This window comes from Excalfactoria chinensis, chromosome 3 (assembly GCF_039878825.1).
Source record: "Excalfactoria chinensis isolate bCotChi1 chromosome 3, bCotChi1.hap2, whole genome shotgun sequence".
NCBI lineage: Eukaryota > Metazoa > Chordata > Aves > Galliformes > Phasianidae > Excalfactoria > Excalfactoria chinensis.
The window spans coordinates 90,845,493-90,864,184 of NC_092827.1; the positions used below are offsets into that span (position 1 = coordinate 90,845,493).

General features: G+C 44.7%; 2 protein-coding genes across 2 annotated transcripts; both read left to right on the forward strand.

The window, feature by feature from the left end:
- Positions 1–2,473: 2,473 nt before the first annotated feature.
- SEC23B (SEC23 homolog B, COPII coat complex component) lies at positions 2,474–17,783 on the forward strand. The gene is made up of 19 exons (XM_072331045.1): positions 2,474–2,884; positions 4,351–4,408; positions 5,037–5,123; positions 5,334–5,567; positions 5,691–5,776; positions 6,535–6,679; positions 7,224–7,382; positions 8,230–8,345; positions 9,125–9,248; positions 9,641–9,721; positions 9,953–10,042; positions 10,795–10,901; positions 11,083–11,236; positions 12,635–12,712; positions 12,953–13,114; positions 13,429–13,515; positions 15,019–15,174; positions 16,424–16,489; positions 17,346–17,783. The coding sequence occupies exons 1-19, from the start codon at positions 2,664–2,666 to the stop codon at positions 17,433–17,435; spliced, it is 2,301 nt and encodes a 766-aa protein (XP_072187146.1). The 5' UTR covers positions 2,474–2,663; the 3' UTR covers positions 17,436–17,783.
- A 93-nt stretch (positions 17,784–17,876) lies between these two features.
- Positions 17,877–18,692, forward strand: SMIM26 (small integral membrane protein 26). Its single transcript, XM_072333122.1, has 2 exons — positions 17,877–18,056; positions 18,292–18,692. Exons 1-2 carry the CDS (start codon positions 17,936–17,938, stop codon positions 18,477–18,479), a joined length of 309 nt encoding a protein of 102 aa, XP_072189223.1. The 5' UTR covers positions 17,877–17,935; the 3' UTR covers positions 18,480–18,692.

The window sequence follows — 18,692 nt, forward strand, 5'->3', positions numbered from 1 at the left end:
TTTCTCCACTGCTGTCAGAGTCAATGTTTCTGTTGCATTTTCTGTTGGACAGCTACTGTGATCTGATTATCTGATCTGCACTTCTTTGTTCTGGCAGCTGCATCGTGCACATAAATGTCAGCTGAAATCCAGATGTAGGTATTCTGTGAAGATGTGTTTTCCAGATGAGAAACAGCTCTTCTGTCCTGGTTATTATTCAGGTACAGTGAAAATTTGTATAGGCTGTATCGGTGCCCTGAGGATTACAAAAAGCACCAGTGACAGCTGTTTGTACATAAATACGGATTGTGATTGAAGGCATGATACTGGCATACCATCAAAAACATGCTCTTATCTTCCTGTCACGTAGAGCCGATTTCTTAGAATCACAGAATCATTGAATCACAAGGTTGAAAAGGACCCACAAGATCATCTGGTCCAACCGTCCTCCTGTTACTTTTGCTACCACAAGCCTCAACCATATCTCGTAGCTCCTCATCCAGACGCCTCTTGAACTGCCAGGGATGGCAACTCCACCACCTCCCTGCGCAGCCATTCCAGTGCCTGAGCACTGGAAAAGTTTTTCCTTATGTCTAATCTAAACCTGAATTCTAAAACTGAACACAGTACTTGAGGCGTGTCCTCACCAGTGCTGAGTACATGCAGGTGATTACCTCTCTGCTCCTGCTGGTCACACTATTTCTAATGCAGGCAAATTTGTGCTTCTTTTGAGCATAGCCTCTCGTGCTCCTTCTCTATGCATCTCTGGATTCATGAATTGGCAATAATGTATTAACTGTGTTTTCGTAAGCCTATTGCCCTTTCATAGTGGCCAAAGACATGCTGGAACGGAGGCCTATTCTTTGAGGCAACCAGATACAGCTTTCTAGCTATTGTTATCTGGCAGCGTTAGAGATGTGATACTGTCTTTGGGAATGTGTGTTCAAATCCTTCTTTGGAAGTAAACAGGCTTTTGTACTAACAGGGAAATTAATTACATCACCTCTTCCTTGTCCTGTCATCAAGTAACATCTTGAAAAGTCAGCTCATTTCATCAATGAAAATGTTGTGCATATATGGTACAGTCATCTCTCCACCACCTACAATAACAGAGGGCTGAGATGAAGTACTAGTGGGCAGGGCAATGTAGATACATGAACTCTGTGGAGAGAGCCTGGTCTCAGTACAGCTTGCTTCCTCTGGCTTAGCTTTGCAGGATGTCTACACAACTACTTTATCTTTGTGATAGCCTCCCGGCACTGGGAAGCCATCAGTGGGGTTGATCACAATAGTGGACCCGTTGCATCTGTTCTCGGAACTCTGTCTGAAAATAAGCCCTCCAGGACATTTTTTGGGAGGGTGAAGGCCAAGTCTTTCTGCAACTGAACTTTCAGCAAGCGAGGGATTCTGACTCCAAGTAGTAAGCAGTTGGCTAATATAGACTGAATTCTGGAGGACGGCCTACTAGGGTGCAATGGGAACAAGTTTGATGGTGTTAGCTACTGTGTGCACCCACAGCTGGCTCTTCCTTCTGTTGGCAGCGTTGTCTCTCGAGGTGACAGGGGAACATCTCTTCCTGCAGAGGAAGAAGTGTTGTCACAAAGTGGGGGCTGAAACTATGAGATGTTTGTTCTTTCTCTGCTGCCTTTAACCATGTGGCACACTGAAGCCTGAGAAAACCACTGCTTGCTTCACTGATCTTAACCTCAGCTTCAGGCACCTGTTGTGTGGCCAAAGATGATTTCCCTGAGGTGTGAGGCTGGGATTGCCTCTTATGAAGGCAACCTAACAGAACAGAGCCTGCATCCTGCTGCAGCAGAGACAGTGCACATTGTCTGTACTCCAGCTAGAAGACAGCTTTCATGGAAACGATATATCGTTTGTCACTTCATGCAGTATGACCATATTTACTGGCAGCCAGAAACAGGAGACAGAGCCTGTTCTCAGTGGCTGTAGGGAGTGGAGAGCTGGTCTAGTAAGCTGCCCCCCTTACCATGTGCTATGAAATATAAATGTTGGGTGTTTGCAGAAGCATGAACTGCAGTGTCAGGCTGTACTGTTAATGGAGAGAAAGTACAGCTGGCGGGTACTGTTTAACGTGCCTAGCCTTGCAGTCCAAAGTTTAAGACGTTAATGGCAAACTTCAAGCTTTGATAGTGAAAGCTGTGCTTGATTGGCTAGTTGGATTTCCCCTGTTTTCTTTTTTTTTCAGTGCAGTCTGCTTCACGCCTCTCCTGTTGGACCCGTAGAGCAATGGCTGTTCACCTGCTGCTGTTTGAGCGCCACCTCCTGCCTCACTCGGGCATGGCTGGCCTGAGACAAATGGGAGCTCTTCGGCCCGACCCTCCCCGCCATGTTTGCTAGGGTCACGCGGAACGGCGGGCGGGATGCCCTTAACTAAGATGGCGCGGGAGGGCGTCGTGTGTAGGTGCCGCCATCTTGTGTGAGGGCAGCCCGCTACCGCTGAGCTGGCCTTGCTGGCCGCGCGGGGCCTGCCGGGAGAGAGCGGCGGCTGGGAGCCGGGCGGGCTGCGGCCGTGAGGTGCCGCCGTGAGGTGCCGCTGACGGGAAGAGCCGGCACCGGAGCGTTCTGTCGGCCCTTCGTTCTGTGAGGAGGGCGGGCTGGTATTTGCAGCGCGTGTTTTCGTCTGAGGTCGGCCTCCCCTCTGCTCTCAGAGCTGCCCTATGGCGACCTACCTGGAGTTCATTCAGCAGAATGAGGAGCGCGACGGCGTGCGCTTCAGCTGGAACGTGTGGCCGTCCAGCAGGCTGGAGGCTACGCGGATGGTCGTGCCGCTCTCCTGCCTGCTCACCCCGCTGCGGGAGCGCCCGGACCTGCCGCCCGTGCAGTACGAGCCCGTGCTCTGCAGCAGGCCCACCTGCAAGGCCGTGCTCAACCCGCTGTGGTATGTAACGCTGAGCCGGAGGGGCCGGGGAGGATGGGGAGAGTCTGGTTTGTATGGCTTGTATCAGCAGTAGTGCGGCCAGCAGGAGCAGGGAGGTCGTTGTCCCCCTGCGTTCAGCTCTGCTGGCCCCTCACAACAAGAAAGGCATTAAGGTCCTGTAGTGTGTCCGGAGGAGAGCATCGAAGCTGTGAAGGGTCTGGAACACAAGACTTATGGGAGCAGCTGAGGGAACTGAGATTGTTCAGTCTGGGGCTCAGGGGGAGATCTTATTGCACTCTGTAACTGCCTGAAAGGAGGTTGTGCTGAGGTGGGGGTTGGCCTCTTTTCCCAGGTAACAGCTGCCCTGTGAGAGAGGTGGTAGAATCACCATCCCTGGAGATGTTCAATAGCTGTGGAGAGGCACTGAGGGACGTGGTTAGTGGTCATGGGGGTGGTGGGTTGATGGTTGGACATGATGGTTGTAGGGTCTTTTCCATCCTTAATAATTATGGTTATTCATAGTTCCCCTTTTTTCTCAACATGGTGCTTGGCAGCCTCTTTCTTTTAGATATACTGGTTATGTTGAAAGCCTTACATGCCTGGTGAGGTGTGTTGAATAGCACCCACTGCTGGAGCTGCCAGAGCCTGAGAAGAGAGGTGTATCATCAGGGAGGCTGTTCAGCTGGAAATAATAGGGACATGGGCAATGCTGTTATCATCCTAGAGAATGTTATGGTGAATGGTGGAACTTAAAGATGCTGTTTATACTGGTGTTATCCTCTGGGCTGTGGTGTTCACTTGATTTCATGCTTTCTATACATTCCCTTGCTTATCAGCCAGCTCCAGTATGAGTATTGGTTTTCTTTGGAGTTGTGCTGAGAAAGTAAGAGGAATAATCTTTGTCACAGAGCCATGTTACTAACATACTTCCTTGGAGCATTGCTTTGGGCTGCAAAATAAACCAGAAAAGCTAGCAAGAGGAAGTAGGAAGAGGTCAAACCCATGAAGGAAGAAGCCATGCAGGCTTCACTGCACTAGCAGTCAACGTAGTATGTCGTAATGGGTTGAGGAGAGGAAACTCCTTAGGGCAGAGAACAGCTAATTTGTTCTGTGTTCGTACAGGATGTGAGCAAATGGCTTCTGCAGCTCTATGACTGGAGTACTTGCGTGCTGCAACTGTACAAACAGTAAGGGGACTGAGATAAGCCTCAGTATAGGAAAAGAGTGATTAGATGCAAATGTTTGCTTACTGCATCCTAAGCTATGACAATCTGTTGGTGATCCCTCATGCTAGCAAGCCTGGAAACAGCAGGACTGCCTGAGCTAACAGGCTTTCTGGCATTAGAACAAGAGTCTGAATCCCTAAAACTATCCATCAGGTTGAAGTGTCTGGTATTTTGTTTCTTCTTCATCAGCACAGACAACTATAAAGCTGGGTTGTGAAATTGTTCCCGTTCTTATACTAACGCCTCACCTTTCCTTTGCAGCCAAGTTGACTATCGGGCCAAGCTCTGGGCCTGTAATTTCTGCTTTCAGAGAAATCAGGTACGTTGAAAGAAGAATCAGCATTTTTGTCTTTTAGGAGTGTTTTATTGATGATCTCACTGTGCAAAGGGTATTAAAAGAAGCAGAAATTCTGCCTGTCTAGATTTCATCTCGTGGGCTTTCCTCTTGTTGAAGCCAGGCCAGAGTGCTTGCTAATGAGTCTGTTATATAAGAAATCTTGCTTATTTTCAGTTGTTTTGCTAGTGATTTTAATAGCACGGAGAACACGGAAAATAGCTAAAAAGCCATTTTATCACATGTGCTTCCAGTGTGGTTTTTGGTATGTGACTTTTACTGTTCTTGCTGAATATAAACTTTATTAGATTCATGTAGACTTTTACTATCAGAAACGCTCATGTGGCTAAGCAAGTTTTGGCTGATGTGGTTGCTGCTTGAGTCCTATCCTTAACTTACACTGGGTTGATGAACTGTTGGTAGCGCTGGCCACTGTCATGCGTGCTTAGCAAAGCAGCTGTACAGGGCTCTGATGAGTTAACCAGGTTGGTACAGTTGGTAGTTAGTAAAGAATTGAATAAACACATCATAAGCTGGGCAGCCTCTGTACCGCAGAGGAGAGCCCTACATTTCTGCCCTGCAACTTGTCCTAATTTTTGGTCCTATTTTTCAGTTCCCTCCAGCGTATGCAGGCATATCTGAAGTCAACCAACCAGCTGAACTTATGCCTCAGTTTTCAACAATCGAATATATAGTGCAGGTAAATCATACATAGGCAAGTTTGCAGTCTCCAAAATTTTATTCTGCGGTATCTTTTGTATGTATTTGTTGTACTTAAGTTAATGGAAATAAGTAGCACTCATGTAAGATGTTTGAGATAGGGCTCATTTTATTCTTTTTCTGGAGTCATTGGGCAAAGTGTCAGCCAGTTCATGTACAAGCTTATTAAATCAATCTCTCTCCGCATTAGCGAGGCCCACAGACGCCATTGATCTTCCTGTATGTTGTCGACACGTGCTTGGAAGAGGACTTGCAGGCATTGAAGGAGTCCCTCCAGATGTCCCTAAGTCTGCTGCCTGCTGACGCTCTAGTGGGGCTTATCACGTTTGGCAGAATGATCCAGGTTCATGAGCTGAGCTGTGAAGGGATTTCTAAGAGCTACGTGTTTAGAGGCACTAAGGACCTGACAGCTAAGCAAATACAGGTATGTCCTGCCATCTGTTAGGCCAGTGGCTTGTTCCTCTTATCTCTGTTGCTTGAAAGCCAACAGTGTGTAGTGCTTGATTATGAAGTCTCCTCTGCCTCCTTTTCTTTTCCTTTTCTGTAGGATATGCTTGGTCTTTCAAGGCCAGCTGTCCCTATTCAACAGGGAAGGCCTCTTCAAGCTCCAGAGCAGCCTGTTATTTCGAGCAGGTGAGTGCTACAGAAGCGCAACCAGCAGAAGAGCAGGGTGGGTGTTTTATATCATTTGGGATCACACTTCTAAACCTACGTTTTCCAAGAGGTGTTTTTGTAACAAAACGCAAATGGTGTTGTCCTGTCAGAGTTATTGCCCTGCATCAAGCGATACAAGTGGGTGAGCTTTACTAGGACAATTTTTTTGCCTTCTGTGGTGTCTCAGTTTTGCAGTTACAAGAACATAATTGCTATTCAGACTGACTTTCTTCTTGAGAAGTATAGCATAGCTGTCCTATGAAAGCATATTGTTCAGGGGTCGAATGTGTTTAGAGCAGGAGCCTTTTTGGTTGACCACCTCATGGGGCCCTTGTTTATGAGTAACAGTTCTTGCTTGGACGAGTCAAACCCCAAAAAACAACAATTGCTGGGCAGGCAGTGACCCCTGAACAGCGAAGCCCTATTTGCCTCTGTTGAATACAGATGTTTGCCTTTATTCTCCGCTTCTCTTTTTCTGTGGCAGCTCCTCTACCTTTTGGTAGACTAAATCACCACTAAGGTCCTTTCCTGTGCTGTGAGTGACTTTGCCTTCTTGTCAGTTCCTGATGGCTTCATTTGATCAATTTTGTTACTTTGCACAGGCCTGTTAGCTTGGATAGTCTGGACATAAAGGAACGTGCTGTGTAACACTTTGCTTTTGATAAGTCTTCCAGTGTAATTAAGGTGTGCTAGGAACAGGGGCACACTTAAAGTGGGAAAACATTTCAATTTTTCAGGTTCCTGCAGCCAGTACATAAGATTGACATGAATTTAACAGATCTCCTTGGAGAACTTCAAAGGGACCCGTGGCCAGTGACCCAAGGAAAGAGGCCTTTGCGTTCCACTGGAGTAGCTCTTTCGATTGCAGTTGGCTTGCTAGAGGTACTTTTATTGCAGCTGTTTGTTAGGGATGAGCTGGTCAAATGAAGCACGTGGCAGTCTTTGCTGAGACATGTACAGGTCTCAGTGCAGATTGGTTTTGCAGCCCAGTTACATTGAGATGCAGTGGCATATTTTGTCTTTGCTGATGTCTGGCATGAGTTACTACCAGCTGGTGTAGAGCGGGCTAGGAATTTATATTTACTTGTAAACTGTGTGAAAGGTGCAGGTGTTTAAAGGTTTCTAATTCTTGTGTATATTGCCACATGAAGGTGAATGTATGTACTGTGATTCTTTGTTTTTTTTTGCAAGGGTCATTTAAGGTAGAAGTAAAAAGAATAGAAACTGCCTACTTCCTGTTGTGAAGATTGTTGTAGTTTGAGTCTTACCTAGAGGGTGCCTGTCAGGAAATGTGTTGCTGTTTTTCAGGCCTGCCTGTAACAGAGATAGGTCCCAGGTGGTGTTGCAGAATAACGTACAGATTCCTCTCTAAAGAAAGCATTGTCCTCTCCCTGAGTTCTAATATAAGATCTTGTTTTTATTTTAGGGCACGTTTCCGAACACAGGAGCCAGAATAATGCTATTTACAGGTGGTCCACCGACACAGGGACCAGGCATGGTGGTGGGAGATGAATTGAAAACACCCATTCGTTCTTGGCATGACATAGAGAAGGACAACGCGAGGTTCATGAAGAAGGCTACCAAGGTAGGTGCTGGTGTCAGCTGAGGGAGAAAACACACACAGCAGCTTAGACTTGTTGCGTGGGGGGGAGGTGTTTAAAGGCAAAATACAAATGCAAGTGTTAGAATACAGAATGGGGTTGGGAGGAAGGAGATGACCCAAACCTATATAGGCAGCTGTCCAGTATCCTTCTGTAGGTCACAGAAGTCTTATTTTCTTGGTATGGAATTAGTATGTCCAGACATTTGCATGGCTGTTCATGAAATGCATGAGCCTTTCTGTGTGTTAAGCTATGAGAATGGTCAAAGGATGGGTGAGAGTCTTACTGTTAGTTACTTCTCCAAGTATGGTCCTGTGCCTTCTCAGATGTATCTCAGTGTTCTCGTTTAGCTGATGGGGAGTGGAAGTCCTTTTACCTCCTATAGGAGAGGGGAAAAAAACAAGCCTCTACTCCAAGAACTGGTGATTTCCAAAAAGGCGGCTTTTTCTCTTGACATATGAAAGAGTAGTTAAAATATTAGGTGCGAAATGTGCCTGTCAGCTTAGAGGGAGTAGTATGATACCTGTCTGCTTAATTATCACTTAGAAACCTTTAGGTTCTTTATCACAAAGAGCTTGTGTTTGTATGATGGTAGCAATGTGTGTCTTCTCTGCACTTGCAGCTTGCAGCTCAGGTTTATCCAAGGGCAAACAGCCTAGGAGGAAAAATTATGTTCAAGCAGACAGCTCTTTACCTTTACAGCACTGGCAATGGCTTCGTTTATGCTTCATGCAGCAGTGCGTTGACTTCAGCTGGAGAACAGAGGAAAAATTGCCTAGTGCAGCATCCTAAATATTCCTTAATATTGTTTGTGTTGTCTTTTCTCCCCAGCACTATGAGACTCTGGCCAATCGCACTGCCACCAATGGGCATTGCATTGACATCTATGCCTGCGCCCTGGATCAGACTGGACTGCTAGAGATGAAATGTTGTGCAAACCTCACTGGGTATGTCTGTAACAGGAAACACAAAGGTGGCACTTTTATTCTTTTTAGAAGGGGAGAACAGTTTGGAAAGCAGTTAGTTTTCTAGGAGAGCAAAAGGGTGAGATTTGTGGCATTTTATTCTAAATTGTGGTTTGAATTTGCCAGGAGTTACATGGTAAACCTCCCCTGATCCCAGTCCACATTTCTGAAGCCTCAAAGTAGCGTAAGAGTTAACACTGCTGGTAGAAAACTCAATGTCCTGCTTTGGAGAAAGGTATTCTAAAGCATGATGCAACATGTCTTGTAAATGCCTTCTGTCTCCTTCAAGTGCCCTGGCAGGTAGCAAGAGGTATCCTTTGTGGTGTGTGCGTGACTGAAATGCTATCAGAATAGCAGAGCTTCAGGCATGGTGGGTAAATGCTTTCATTGTGTTGGCCAGATTTCCTCATGCTTAACAGCTCGTTTTGCTTTCTTAACAGAAGTAGGCTGAGCAAAGCTCTCTTCTGGGTAGAGGTGTTTGTAACCAGTTGAAACAGAAGTGTTTTTAAGGCAGCTGAAGGGATGACAAGAAATATAGTTTAGAAAGCAAGCTGGCAAAGATGGAGCACTAACTTGTTTGGCTTTGGAGGCATCCACGACTACATTCCCTGATGCGAATTCTACGTATGCAAAGGCATGCTTTACAACAGTTTCTGCCTGTATTTGAGTGCATGAGAGTTGGAAGGGTTGTATCCTTGGTGATACACTTCTAGTACTCAATTGTTTCAGTTCCCTTGCATGGCTTTTTTTTTCCTTCTCAGAGGACACATGGTGATGGGAGATTCCTTCAACACTTCTCTCTTCAAGCAGACCTTCCAGCGGGTGTTCAGCAAAGGGCTCAATGGGGAATTTCGGATGGCTTTTGGTGCAAATTTGGAAGTGAAGGTGAGAGATGAGTTTAATTAGCTGACGTTGACTTAGAAGTGCAAGTGCTGTTGATTGGAAAAGTTGACTAGGTATTTGTATGTAGAAAATTCTCCGTCTTTGAAGTCAGCTGTAGTGCCTTTGGAAAAAGCATCATTCTGGAATGGGAGAAGGCATTCTTTATTTGAAACTTTATTAAATTTATGGTTAAAAAAATTAATAATAATAAAAAGCTGAGCTTATTTTCACCAACTGTGGCAGTAGGTGACCTGCAAGAATACTCAAGGATTCTTTCCTTGGTAGCCTTGTATATTCACCTTCTGATTGAAGCTGAGCACCTCATTCAGTCTGTGTGTGTTCCATTTGACTAACTTGATTTTTTTTGTTTAAGAATTTTTGTTGTCTTGTTCTAGACATCCAGGGAGCTGAAAATTGCAGGAGCTATTGGACCGTGTGTATCTCTGAACGTGAAAGGACCCTGTGTTTCTGAAAATGTACGTTTCCAACGTGAAAAAAACATAGAATGTGAGAAAAGGCGGTGCTTGCTGGACTGAGTTCTTGACCCCATAAAGCTGCCTTCTAACTGTATTGCTCTCAGTAACTTAATCCACATCCTGAAGATAAATGCAGAAGGATCGCGTCCTGTCTCTGATCAGAATTTAACGTGAGCTGACCTTAAATGCTGCCAAAATACAAAAGGCTGTTTTCTTTTCAATTCTGTGCAGGAACTCGGAATTGGAGGAACATCTCAGTGGAAAATTTGTGGCCTGGATCCCTGCACGACTCTGGCCATTTACTTTGAAGTGGTAAATCAGGTCAGCCCTGGCTTTTCTTTTTTTGTTTTCATTTTTATATACCAGCTGTTTGTAACAGGGCCATCAAGTCCAACGGCATCTTTTGTATTGTAGATGGATGGTTGCAAAGTAGACAAGTGTTTGGTGCCAAAGTGATATTCGCAGGCGGTTGTTTCTGTATTTGTAAATTGCGTATTTTTACTTTGTACCAAAATTGCATTCTTTCATCTTTTGATGGCATTAATTTCACAAAGAGGAAAATGTCTTTTTGCTATTAGGCGTGATGGAGAATAAAAGCACAAATGTCTCACTTTTTTTGGAGAATTTATCCTCCAGTTTGTTCTATGAGACAGATCAAAAGCAACTTCAGGCTGGGGAAGCTTCTGAGCACGTTGTAGCTGGGAGTACTAAACCAAAGGAATTCTGTTTCATGCCCACTCTGCTCTGTGGGTTTCCTGTTGTTGGGAATAGGACCCAGAGAACTTTTAGTCAGACCCTGCACTGCCACACTAATGTTCAGTGTTATAGGGATGATAAATAAATTGCTGCCATCCTTCAAAGGACAAGCTGATAAGTGCCAGGTATGGAGTTAAAAATGCATCCAGAATTGCTCAGCTTTGAGGGCTCTTATAAAACACAACATTAACAGATATGTGTCTCCTCTGTGGTCTATGTCAAGCTTAAACTTAACTCTGTTCAGCAGGTACCCTGGATTTGTCTCTGTAGCGTGCAAAGCCAGCCTATGTTGAGGGCTTACTTTGTTTAATTTGCAGCACAATGCACCAATACCTCAGGGAGGCCGAGGAGCCGTACAGTTTGTCACTCAGTATCAACACTCCAGCACACAGAAACGCATTCGTGTCACCACCATAGCCAGAAAGTGAGTACCTCATGCTGGTTCTTTGGCAGGATTGCAGAAATGTAAGCCACTGTGTGTGTGCTGGTATTGCTTTAGCTGGTTATTACATTTGTTGGCCATGGAGTACTTACCATGGGGGAAGAACTGTGGATTGGGTTTTGCTGGTAACAGATTTTGCACTAACCCTTTATTAATCCTTTAGCTGGGCAGATGCACAAAGTCAGCTTCAGCACATAGAAGCTGCATTTGACCAGGAAGCAGCTGCTGTGCTGATGGCGCGGCTGGGAGTGTACAGAGCTGAGTCTGAGGAGGGACCTGATGTGCTGCGATGGCTGGACAGGCAGCTGATCAGACTGGTAAGACTGATGGAGTGCACTCAGCAGCAGTCAGTGATCTCTTTTCAGTTGAAGTGATCTCTTGGAATGAAAACACCGTTCTTTCTCCAAACTGACTTTTGCTTCATTTGTGCTGTTTGTGGTCTTATAATATGTGATAACTGCGAAGGCAGTATGATCAGTAAATTGGTGATGGGATAGGTAAGCATCCAGTCATGATGAAAGAGTTAAACCTTGCGATTAAAGAAGTAATAGTGAAATGATAAGGCATGTAGGAAGAGACCTCTACAGGTCTCAACACTCTGCTTAAGCAGGGCTGGGTTTGTGTTACAGTTAGATGCTGTGGGTTTTGTTCAGCTGAGTTTTTATGATCTCCAGGGGTGGAATTTCTCTTGCTTCTTGGTAGCTTGTTCCAACATTTGATCACAGTGAGATTTACTGTTACTGTTCCTTATATCCAATTGGAGTTCCAGTTTCTTCAGTTTCATATTAGGTAGCTATGCACAGCATAACATTGTATTCAAGACTAAACAAACCTAGCTTTTTAGGGCCCTGTTCCTTTGCCAGCTTGCTGGTGTCTGTTGGCCTTGCTTCAGTATATCCACGTCTTTCTTGAACTAGGAAGCCTCAGAATGGATACATCATTCAGGTAGGATCTCAGCAGGACAAAGTTCAGGGGAGTTATCACTTCCCAGCTAGTAGCGTTGTTCTGTGTTTTCATACTGTCTCTCTCTTCAGATTTCACAGGCCTGAATTGCCACAGTCCCAGTCAGTTCTGTCTTAATCTGAACCCTAGTGAATTTCACACTAACAGTTCTGGCACATCAGGTGCTGGAAAAAAGAAAAGGGAAAATATCAAATAAAAATTTGAGCTCCAAAACACACACAGATATACCGCATGCTGAAATGATTGTGGGCTCATTTGTGGTTGATTAACACAAAAAAATTAATTTATAAAGAAACTGATAAAGGTCACCCTGTTAGTCTTGGAACCAGGCCAAACCAGACCATAAAACCTTGACAAACTACTTGTTTTTGGTGTAGCATCTAGTGAAATTTTAGTCTGCTGTTGCTTTAGAAGGAAGTAGGAGATGCTTGCTGAAGTGTTCCATAGCATGCAAAGCACATAAACTATGATGGTGATCCAATGGAAAAAATGGGTGGTGCTAGAAGCACTGTTTATGCTTAAATAACTTTGAATCTGGATTCAAAATGGAAGATTTTTATGTACATAAAATAAGATGGTCATTGTTATTCCTGTAAGATACAGAAGCTATTGACTTAAATAAGAATAGCCTGTTAAGTTCTTGCTGCCACATTCATGACTTGTTTGCTCTGTTTAAAAACATACAAAACCCATTCCAAAAGATGTTGATTCGTAGAGGGATATAAACCAAGCACGCGTTTTGCTTCCAACAGTGTCAGAAATTTGGACAGTACAACAAAGATGATCCCAACTCGTTCAGATTGTCGGAATCATTTTCTTTGTATCCCCAGGTAAGAACTTTCCTGCAACTGTGGGAGAAGTTTGCAAGGGTGGGGGATGGTAAAGCGTTTTGTACCATAAATCAATGCTTTCTGAGCGTGTTGGGTCTCGTAGTGCAGTGCTACAAATAACTGGTAAGTGAAGAACTCTGGGAAGTTCACTGGGAGACTTTTTTTCAGGGGATTTGCAGTTTATGAGGTGCAGAAGCTTTGGCAGCTCACTGATGTTTCTCACTCATCTTTCTGATGCAGTTCATGTTCCATTTGCGACGCTCGCCATTCCTGCAGGTCTTCAATAACAGTCCAGATGAATCTTCTTATTACCGTCACCACTTTGCTAGGCAAGATCTCACCCAGTCTCTTATTATGATTCAGCCCATCCTTTATGCTTATTCTTTCCATGGACCTCCTGAGGTAAGTGTTTAACAGAGAGGTGAATCAATCCGAAGTAAAGAGCATTCAGTCAGGATAACATTAGTTCATCAAAAAGGTCCTTATCTATTCTTTTTTCTTAATTGAAGTAATTACTAATGGATGAGATGAGGCAATGTACAATACAAGTTATATTTTCGGTAGGCCTATGGCTCTCTGAAACATTCATATGTCAAGCAGCCCTTGACAGATACGACACTCCTCTGTACATGCGAGGCTGAGCGAGTTGTTCCCCTGCACTGTAAGGTTAATGTGGTTTTGAGTTTTTAATGACGACTGACCTTTATTTTCCATAGCCAGTGCTTTTGGACAGCAGCAGCATTCTTCCTGACAGAATCCTACTGATGGATACTTTCTTCCAGATAGTTATCTACCTTGGTGAGGTATGGTGAGATCCATTCTGAACTCCCCTCTTCCTGCCATGCATGCAAACAATGCTACTGTTAGTGCAAAATGAACCACTTGCAAAACTTACCCCTGGCATAGTGACATCATGTGCCTGTTGCCAGTTGTAATGAATAAAAATCCTGCTGGAATAGTTAAATATATATTCTGCTGTGAGAAATAGCCATCAAGTTAGCTTGGAAACAAAGGTGAACTTTCCTTGCTGTGCCTGGAAAGGGCCAGAGAAACCTGAAGCTAAGTAGAGCAGAGAGACCTGCTGTTTGATTTGTCAGATATGTAATTGGTTGCTGGGTTTTGACACTTAAATACTGCCACTCTGAAAGAAATCAGTTAGGAATTTTGCCAGCTTCTGCTTTTTAAATACTGGATGTTCTTTACAGCTGCTCCTGTACTGAGGTGTAGGCTCCTTCTGAACCTCCAGATTTAGATCAATATCTAAAGCTTTGGCTTTCCAGTGCCTTTTTGGTATAAAGTCCCATAGTGTTGGAATTGTGTCAGGTTTTATAAGGGAGCACTGAGTTGCTGCAGCTTGATTATAGGAACATCTCACACTCTGAAGAAGTTACGATGTAGAGGGTGAAGGTGGCTTGCTTCTCTCTTCTTTCTCTAGAAATGTTCCTTTTATTTGATGATTTATTTCAGATTTGTTTAAGGAGCGCCTTTCATGCAGTTTTTTCTACCCAAACACAACACCAAAAGGAATTTAAATAAACTCAGCTTGGCATTTGGTCTGACCTTCCTGCTAGTGACATTTTTGGAGAGATGTTTTAACTCTTCTCTTTGTTTTTGAACTGAGCTACTGACTTTTTATGACTGCTATGTTTAAAGTTTGGCCTGGTAGCTTGTGACTGCTCCATTATTGTCTCCCCACATTCTTCCATGTGGTATTTGTCCTCTCTGAAAAGTGAGTAGTGAGTTGTTTGGTCCATGCAAACAGAAGTTGGATGGTGGAGTCAATAGTAACAATAAGCCTTCCCAGGTTACTTTAAACAGTGCCTACCTACCTCAACTACTGGGAAGCAAGAGACTCATCAGCTGGGTAAAATTAGACAGTGGAAATGTTAAATATGTGAACTGCAAGCGTATAGAGGGACTATCAACTACATGTGGACCTTGGAAAAAATATAAGGCGATGGTTGTTCCACTGAAGACCACGTCAGATTTGGAATGTCACTGATTTATAAATGCTTTACGCTTTTAATTTGAGGCAGGCAGAAGCATAATGGCTTGAAGTTCACTTTGAACAATCTGCTCTTGTACTGCTCAGTCTGCTACCGAATTCTGTGTTTAGTGCATGTTCTTAAGGAACAGACAGAAACTAAACAATGCTATTGACAGAATAGTGAAAGCATGTGTTTGCCCTACTCTATGTAACCAGAAATGCACGTGATGTTCTGTTAACTTAAGATGTGCTGATTAAAAAGGGGAGGCCTGTAAACATCTCTGCTATCTCTTCATTTTCTCCCCATGCCTGTGAACAGACTATTGCACAGTGGCAGAAAGCTGGTTACCAAGACATGCCTGAATTTGAAAACTTCAAGCACCTACTGCAAGCTCCACTGGATGATGCCCAGGAAATCTTGCAGACCAGATTCCCAATGCCACGTTACGTCCACACTGAACATGGGGGCAGTCAGGTAAGTGAGGAGGTTTTTCCAAGAACCCTCTCTGTTGAGCAAAGCAAATGTCTGTCTTTTCTTGCTTTACTAAGTAAACAGTTCCGTAAGTTAAACACAATGGTAATTTAGCTCTTAAAAGTACAGAGCTTGTAGATTTTCTCATGAGCTCTTAATGCATCCGCGTCTTTTAATACGCCAGTTGCTCCCTGAGTGAATTTTTGACTACTGAGGGCAGAAAAAGAAGGGAAATTAAAAAAGCCAGTGTAAATATCCTTTTATTCCTTGAGCAGTGGGAAATTAATGGTTTCTCTGTGTACTTAAGCATCCTGAGACAGGGAATGTAGTTAGTTGGCTAAGGCAGTCAGTCACGCTGAACGTTTGAACATCTGCTCATTCATTTTCAGATGCCAGATGAGAATATAAAATGGTCTCTATTTTGGCTGTTCCTGGCATTACCTTAGTTCAGTGTTTGTCTAGTGTTAGCCTCTTGCTTGTAGCAGTTAAGAGGCAGGAATTGGTGCTCCAAAACAAAACTTTATTCATTTCCGATGTGAGCATGTTGCCCTGGTTCTCCACTGACCTCTTTTCTGATGTGTGGAAAAGGGCTTGTAAGGGACACTGCTGATGCTATGTCCGTGCTGCATGGAACTAGAGCTTCCCTGCTTGACAAGCATCACTTGCTGTAGCACAGCACTTGGAGAAACTTAAGAGGTGATGCTGCCATTTTTAAATGGAGGATAGAGAGTTCTCTCATAGGAATCTGTCACCAGCAACTAACTCCAGAATATCAGCAGGGAAAGGAATGCAATCACATTCTTCCTCTCTCTTTGAGATAACAGCAGGGTACCCTGACTTTTAACTTGATGCCACCTTTTCCTTCCCCCAAGGTTTCTTCCTCGCTCTTACTCTGGTTATGTGATGTTCCTTAACCTTATTTCTTTCAAAACAACTTGTAAATCTGTAACACATTGTAGCAGTACTGTTGTCTTTCTCATGGGAGTCACAGCTGTGTGATAAAACCTTTCCCAAATGTTGATCCTTTCAGAGCAGTGCCATTAAAAGTCAGCAGATTCTTAGTTTTAAGTCCAGTCAAATTGTTTATGAAACAAAACTGTTTCTGATCTCAGAAACTGGTTTCAGTTAAACAAGTATTTTCCCTGTAAAAGCAGGGAACATCAGCAGTCATGTATCTGAGGAGATAAGCCTTAGGGGAGCTGACATTTATGTCATACTGCTCAAATGTTTTTCCCATGTTTTGTCTTTACAGGCCCGATTCCTGTTGTCTAAAGTGAACCCTTCTCAGACCCACAATAATCTCTATGCATGGGGACAGGTAAGCAATGGTAGAGCCACCCATGTTTGGGAATGCTGTAAAATGTACATTCGAATAATTGTCTGCATAGTAGCTGTCTTATTTTGTCTCATAGTATTTGGCCTCAGACTGGAAGTGGGTTGTATTTGTCTTGCTCTTCTTATCTAACAGCTTTTTGCGATATATATGTGGTTGTCTTTGGAGATCTTTGGAACAGTGCTTTGGACTACAAGAAAACAAGGTTATTTCTGTGCACCAAGTGTTCCGTGATGGAATTACTGTCTGACAATGTAGTAGCTGTAGTATTTTAAAAGACAACCGAGTGAATAGGTTTGTCTCTAAGGCAGGGTAGATTCTTACTCATCCTGATAATTGAAGTCCATGGTTGTCAAGATAAACAGTTCTGGTAATGCTTTTGTCCCTTTCATCTTTCCTGTAACCAAGTTACCTACGTAGTGCACAGGTAGACAAGGAGAATGTATTTTCTGGCTGCTGTTAATGGAAGCAGCTAAGTTGATAGAGAATCTGTTACAGATTTTAGATGAGCTGATGTAGGAATTGATTTTTGCTTTCTGTTACAAATCTGATGTAAAACCCTTAGTCCACAGTTAGTGTATCTAGTTCTCTGTAAGTAGCATACCGATACGTCCTAATGCCTTGGAAGGAAGCGACTTTTCTGCAGTAGTGAAGGCGGCACTGAAATACATTGTGGATGCTTTTGTCACAAAGTAGCACCTTGTCTAGTAGCCTACCCTTCAAAGGGAAAAGGTTCAGCAGCCAATTAGCTTCGAGCTGACGTTTGGTTTCCTTTTGCTTAGTCCCGAGGGGCAGCCACGCTATTTCAGGCTCAGTATCTATTTCCTTCATTTATCCACAGGAATCGGGAGCCCCGATCCTGACGGACGATGTCAGCCTGCAGGTGTTCATGGACCACCTCAAGAAGCTGGCTGTGTCCAGTGCGGCGTGACTGGATGCAACCCAGAGGCACAGATGGGATTGTTACACGTATGGCAGTGATGATGGGAGAGGAACGATTTATTTACATTTCCTTTTAGACCGAGGTTTTTAAGTATTAAATGAAATAAATACACGGGGAGAGCTTAGTACTTTGCCCTTCTAGATACTAATTTATTTGTATTCCTTTTTATCTCTGTTGTTTATGCTACTTTTCTCATACTGTATCAGGAACCAAAGGATGTTTTATCCGGTGTAGATCTGAGCAGCCTTAAGCTTAATCCGTGATCATCTGTGGTCTGAAGTGGTGGCTTTAGGCAACCAGGGGTTGAATCAATGGAGAATAAAAGTGGATAAGAAAGGCTTTAACACTGAGTGCGTTCCGCCATCTTTCGCTTCCGTCCCTCAGCTTGGGCGCATGCGCGGCCCCACGCACGGCCCGCCGCCATCTTTCCACCCTCCCCAGGCGCATGCGCTTAGCGGCAGCCCGGCGCACGGGAGTCGCTGAGGGCGATGCGGGCGGCGGTGTGGAACGCGCGCTCGGCGCTGCTGTACTCGATAGGCGGCTGGACCATGCTGGGGGGCGTGCTGCACTACAACTACAAGAACAGCGGCGGAGCCGAGGACGGCTACGGTACGGGACGGTGGGGCCCTGTAGGCCCGAGCAACGCGCTTCAAATCAGCTCCGCGGGGCGGGAGGGGAGGCTGGGCTGAGAGCCGGCAGGAGGCGGGGCTTGGCGGGGCGCGCATGCGCACTTGGCGGAGAAGACGGCGGGGAGTTTGTGTGTGAGTGGTGTGATGGGCCGAGGAAAGGATGGCTCGTGTTAACGCGAGGTTCTTTGCTTTGTTTTGTTTCTCTGGTCCGTTAGAGAACAAAAGCGATGATAAGGCGGACGAAGAGCGCTCCAGAAATGTGGTGGTCACAAACGCACCCCTAGGGATACAGCTCACCACGGTAACGACGTACCACAAGGAATTGCCTCCTCTCACGCGGTTTCTCCGCCGTGTGACAGCCTACTTTAGTGCCGGCAGCAGCCCTCCCCCCTCCGAGAGCTGAGCACGCAGGGACGTGGAACCTCGTGCTGCAGAGGAGACCTGAGGATGTGTTTGTCGTCTGGCACCGCCCTGTTGGCTGGGGAGGTTCAGTCGCACTGTTGGAACAGCAGCTCCATGGCTGAAATTCCTCTGCAAAACTCGCAGGCTTTCTTGTCCGTTCACATCAATGCTGTTCTTTGCACATGTACTCGTTATTAAATGTGAGCTAGGTTCA

Excerpts from the sequence above, each read along its gene's own strand:
- SMIM26 (XM_072333122.1), top strand. The coding sequence starts at position 17,936 with ATGCGGGCGGCGGTGTGGAACGCGCGCTCGGCGCTGCTGTACTCGATA. Across the intron at positions 18,057-18,291 it reads CGGAGCCGAGGACGGCTACG|AGAACAAAAGCGATGATAAG; the intron begins GTACGGGACGGT and ends CTGGTCCGTTAG.
- SEC23B (XM_072331045.1), top strand. The coding sequence starts at position 2,664 with ATGGCGACCTACCTGGAGTTCATTCAGCAGAATGAGGAGCGCGACGGC. Across the intron at positions 12,713-12,952 it reads CATTTTCTTTGTATCCCCAG|TTCATGTTCCATTTGCGACG; the intron begins GTAAGAACTTTC and ends TTTCTGATGCAG. Across the intron at positions 13,516-15,018 it reads TAGTTATCTACCTTGGTGAG|ACTATTGCACAGTGGCAGAA; the intron begins GTATGGTGAGAT and ends GCCTGTGAACAG.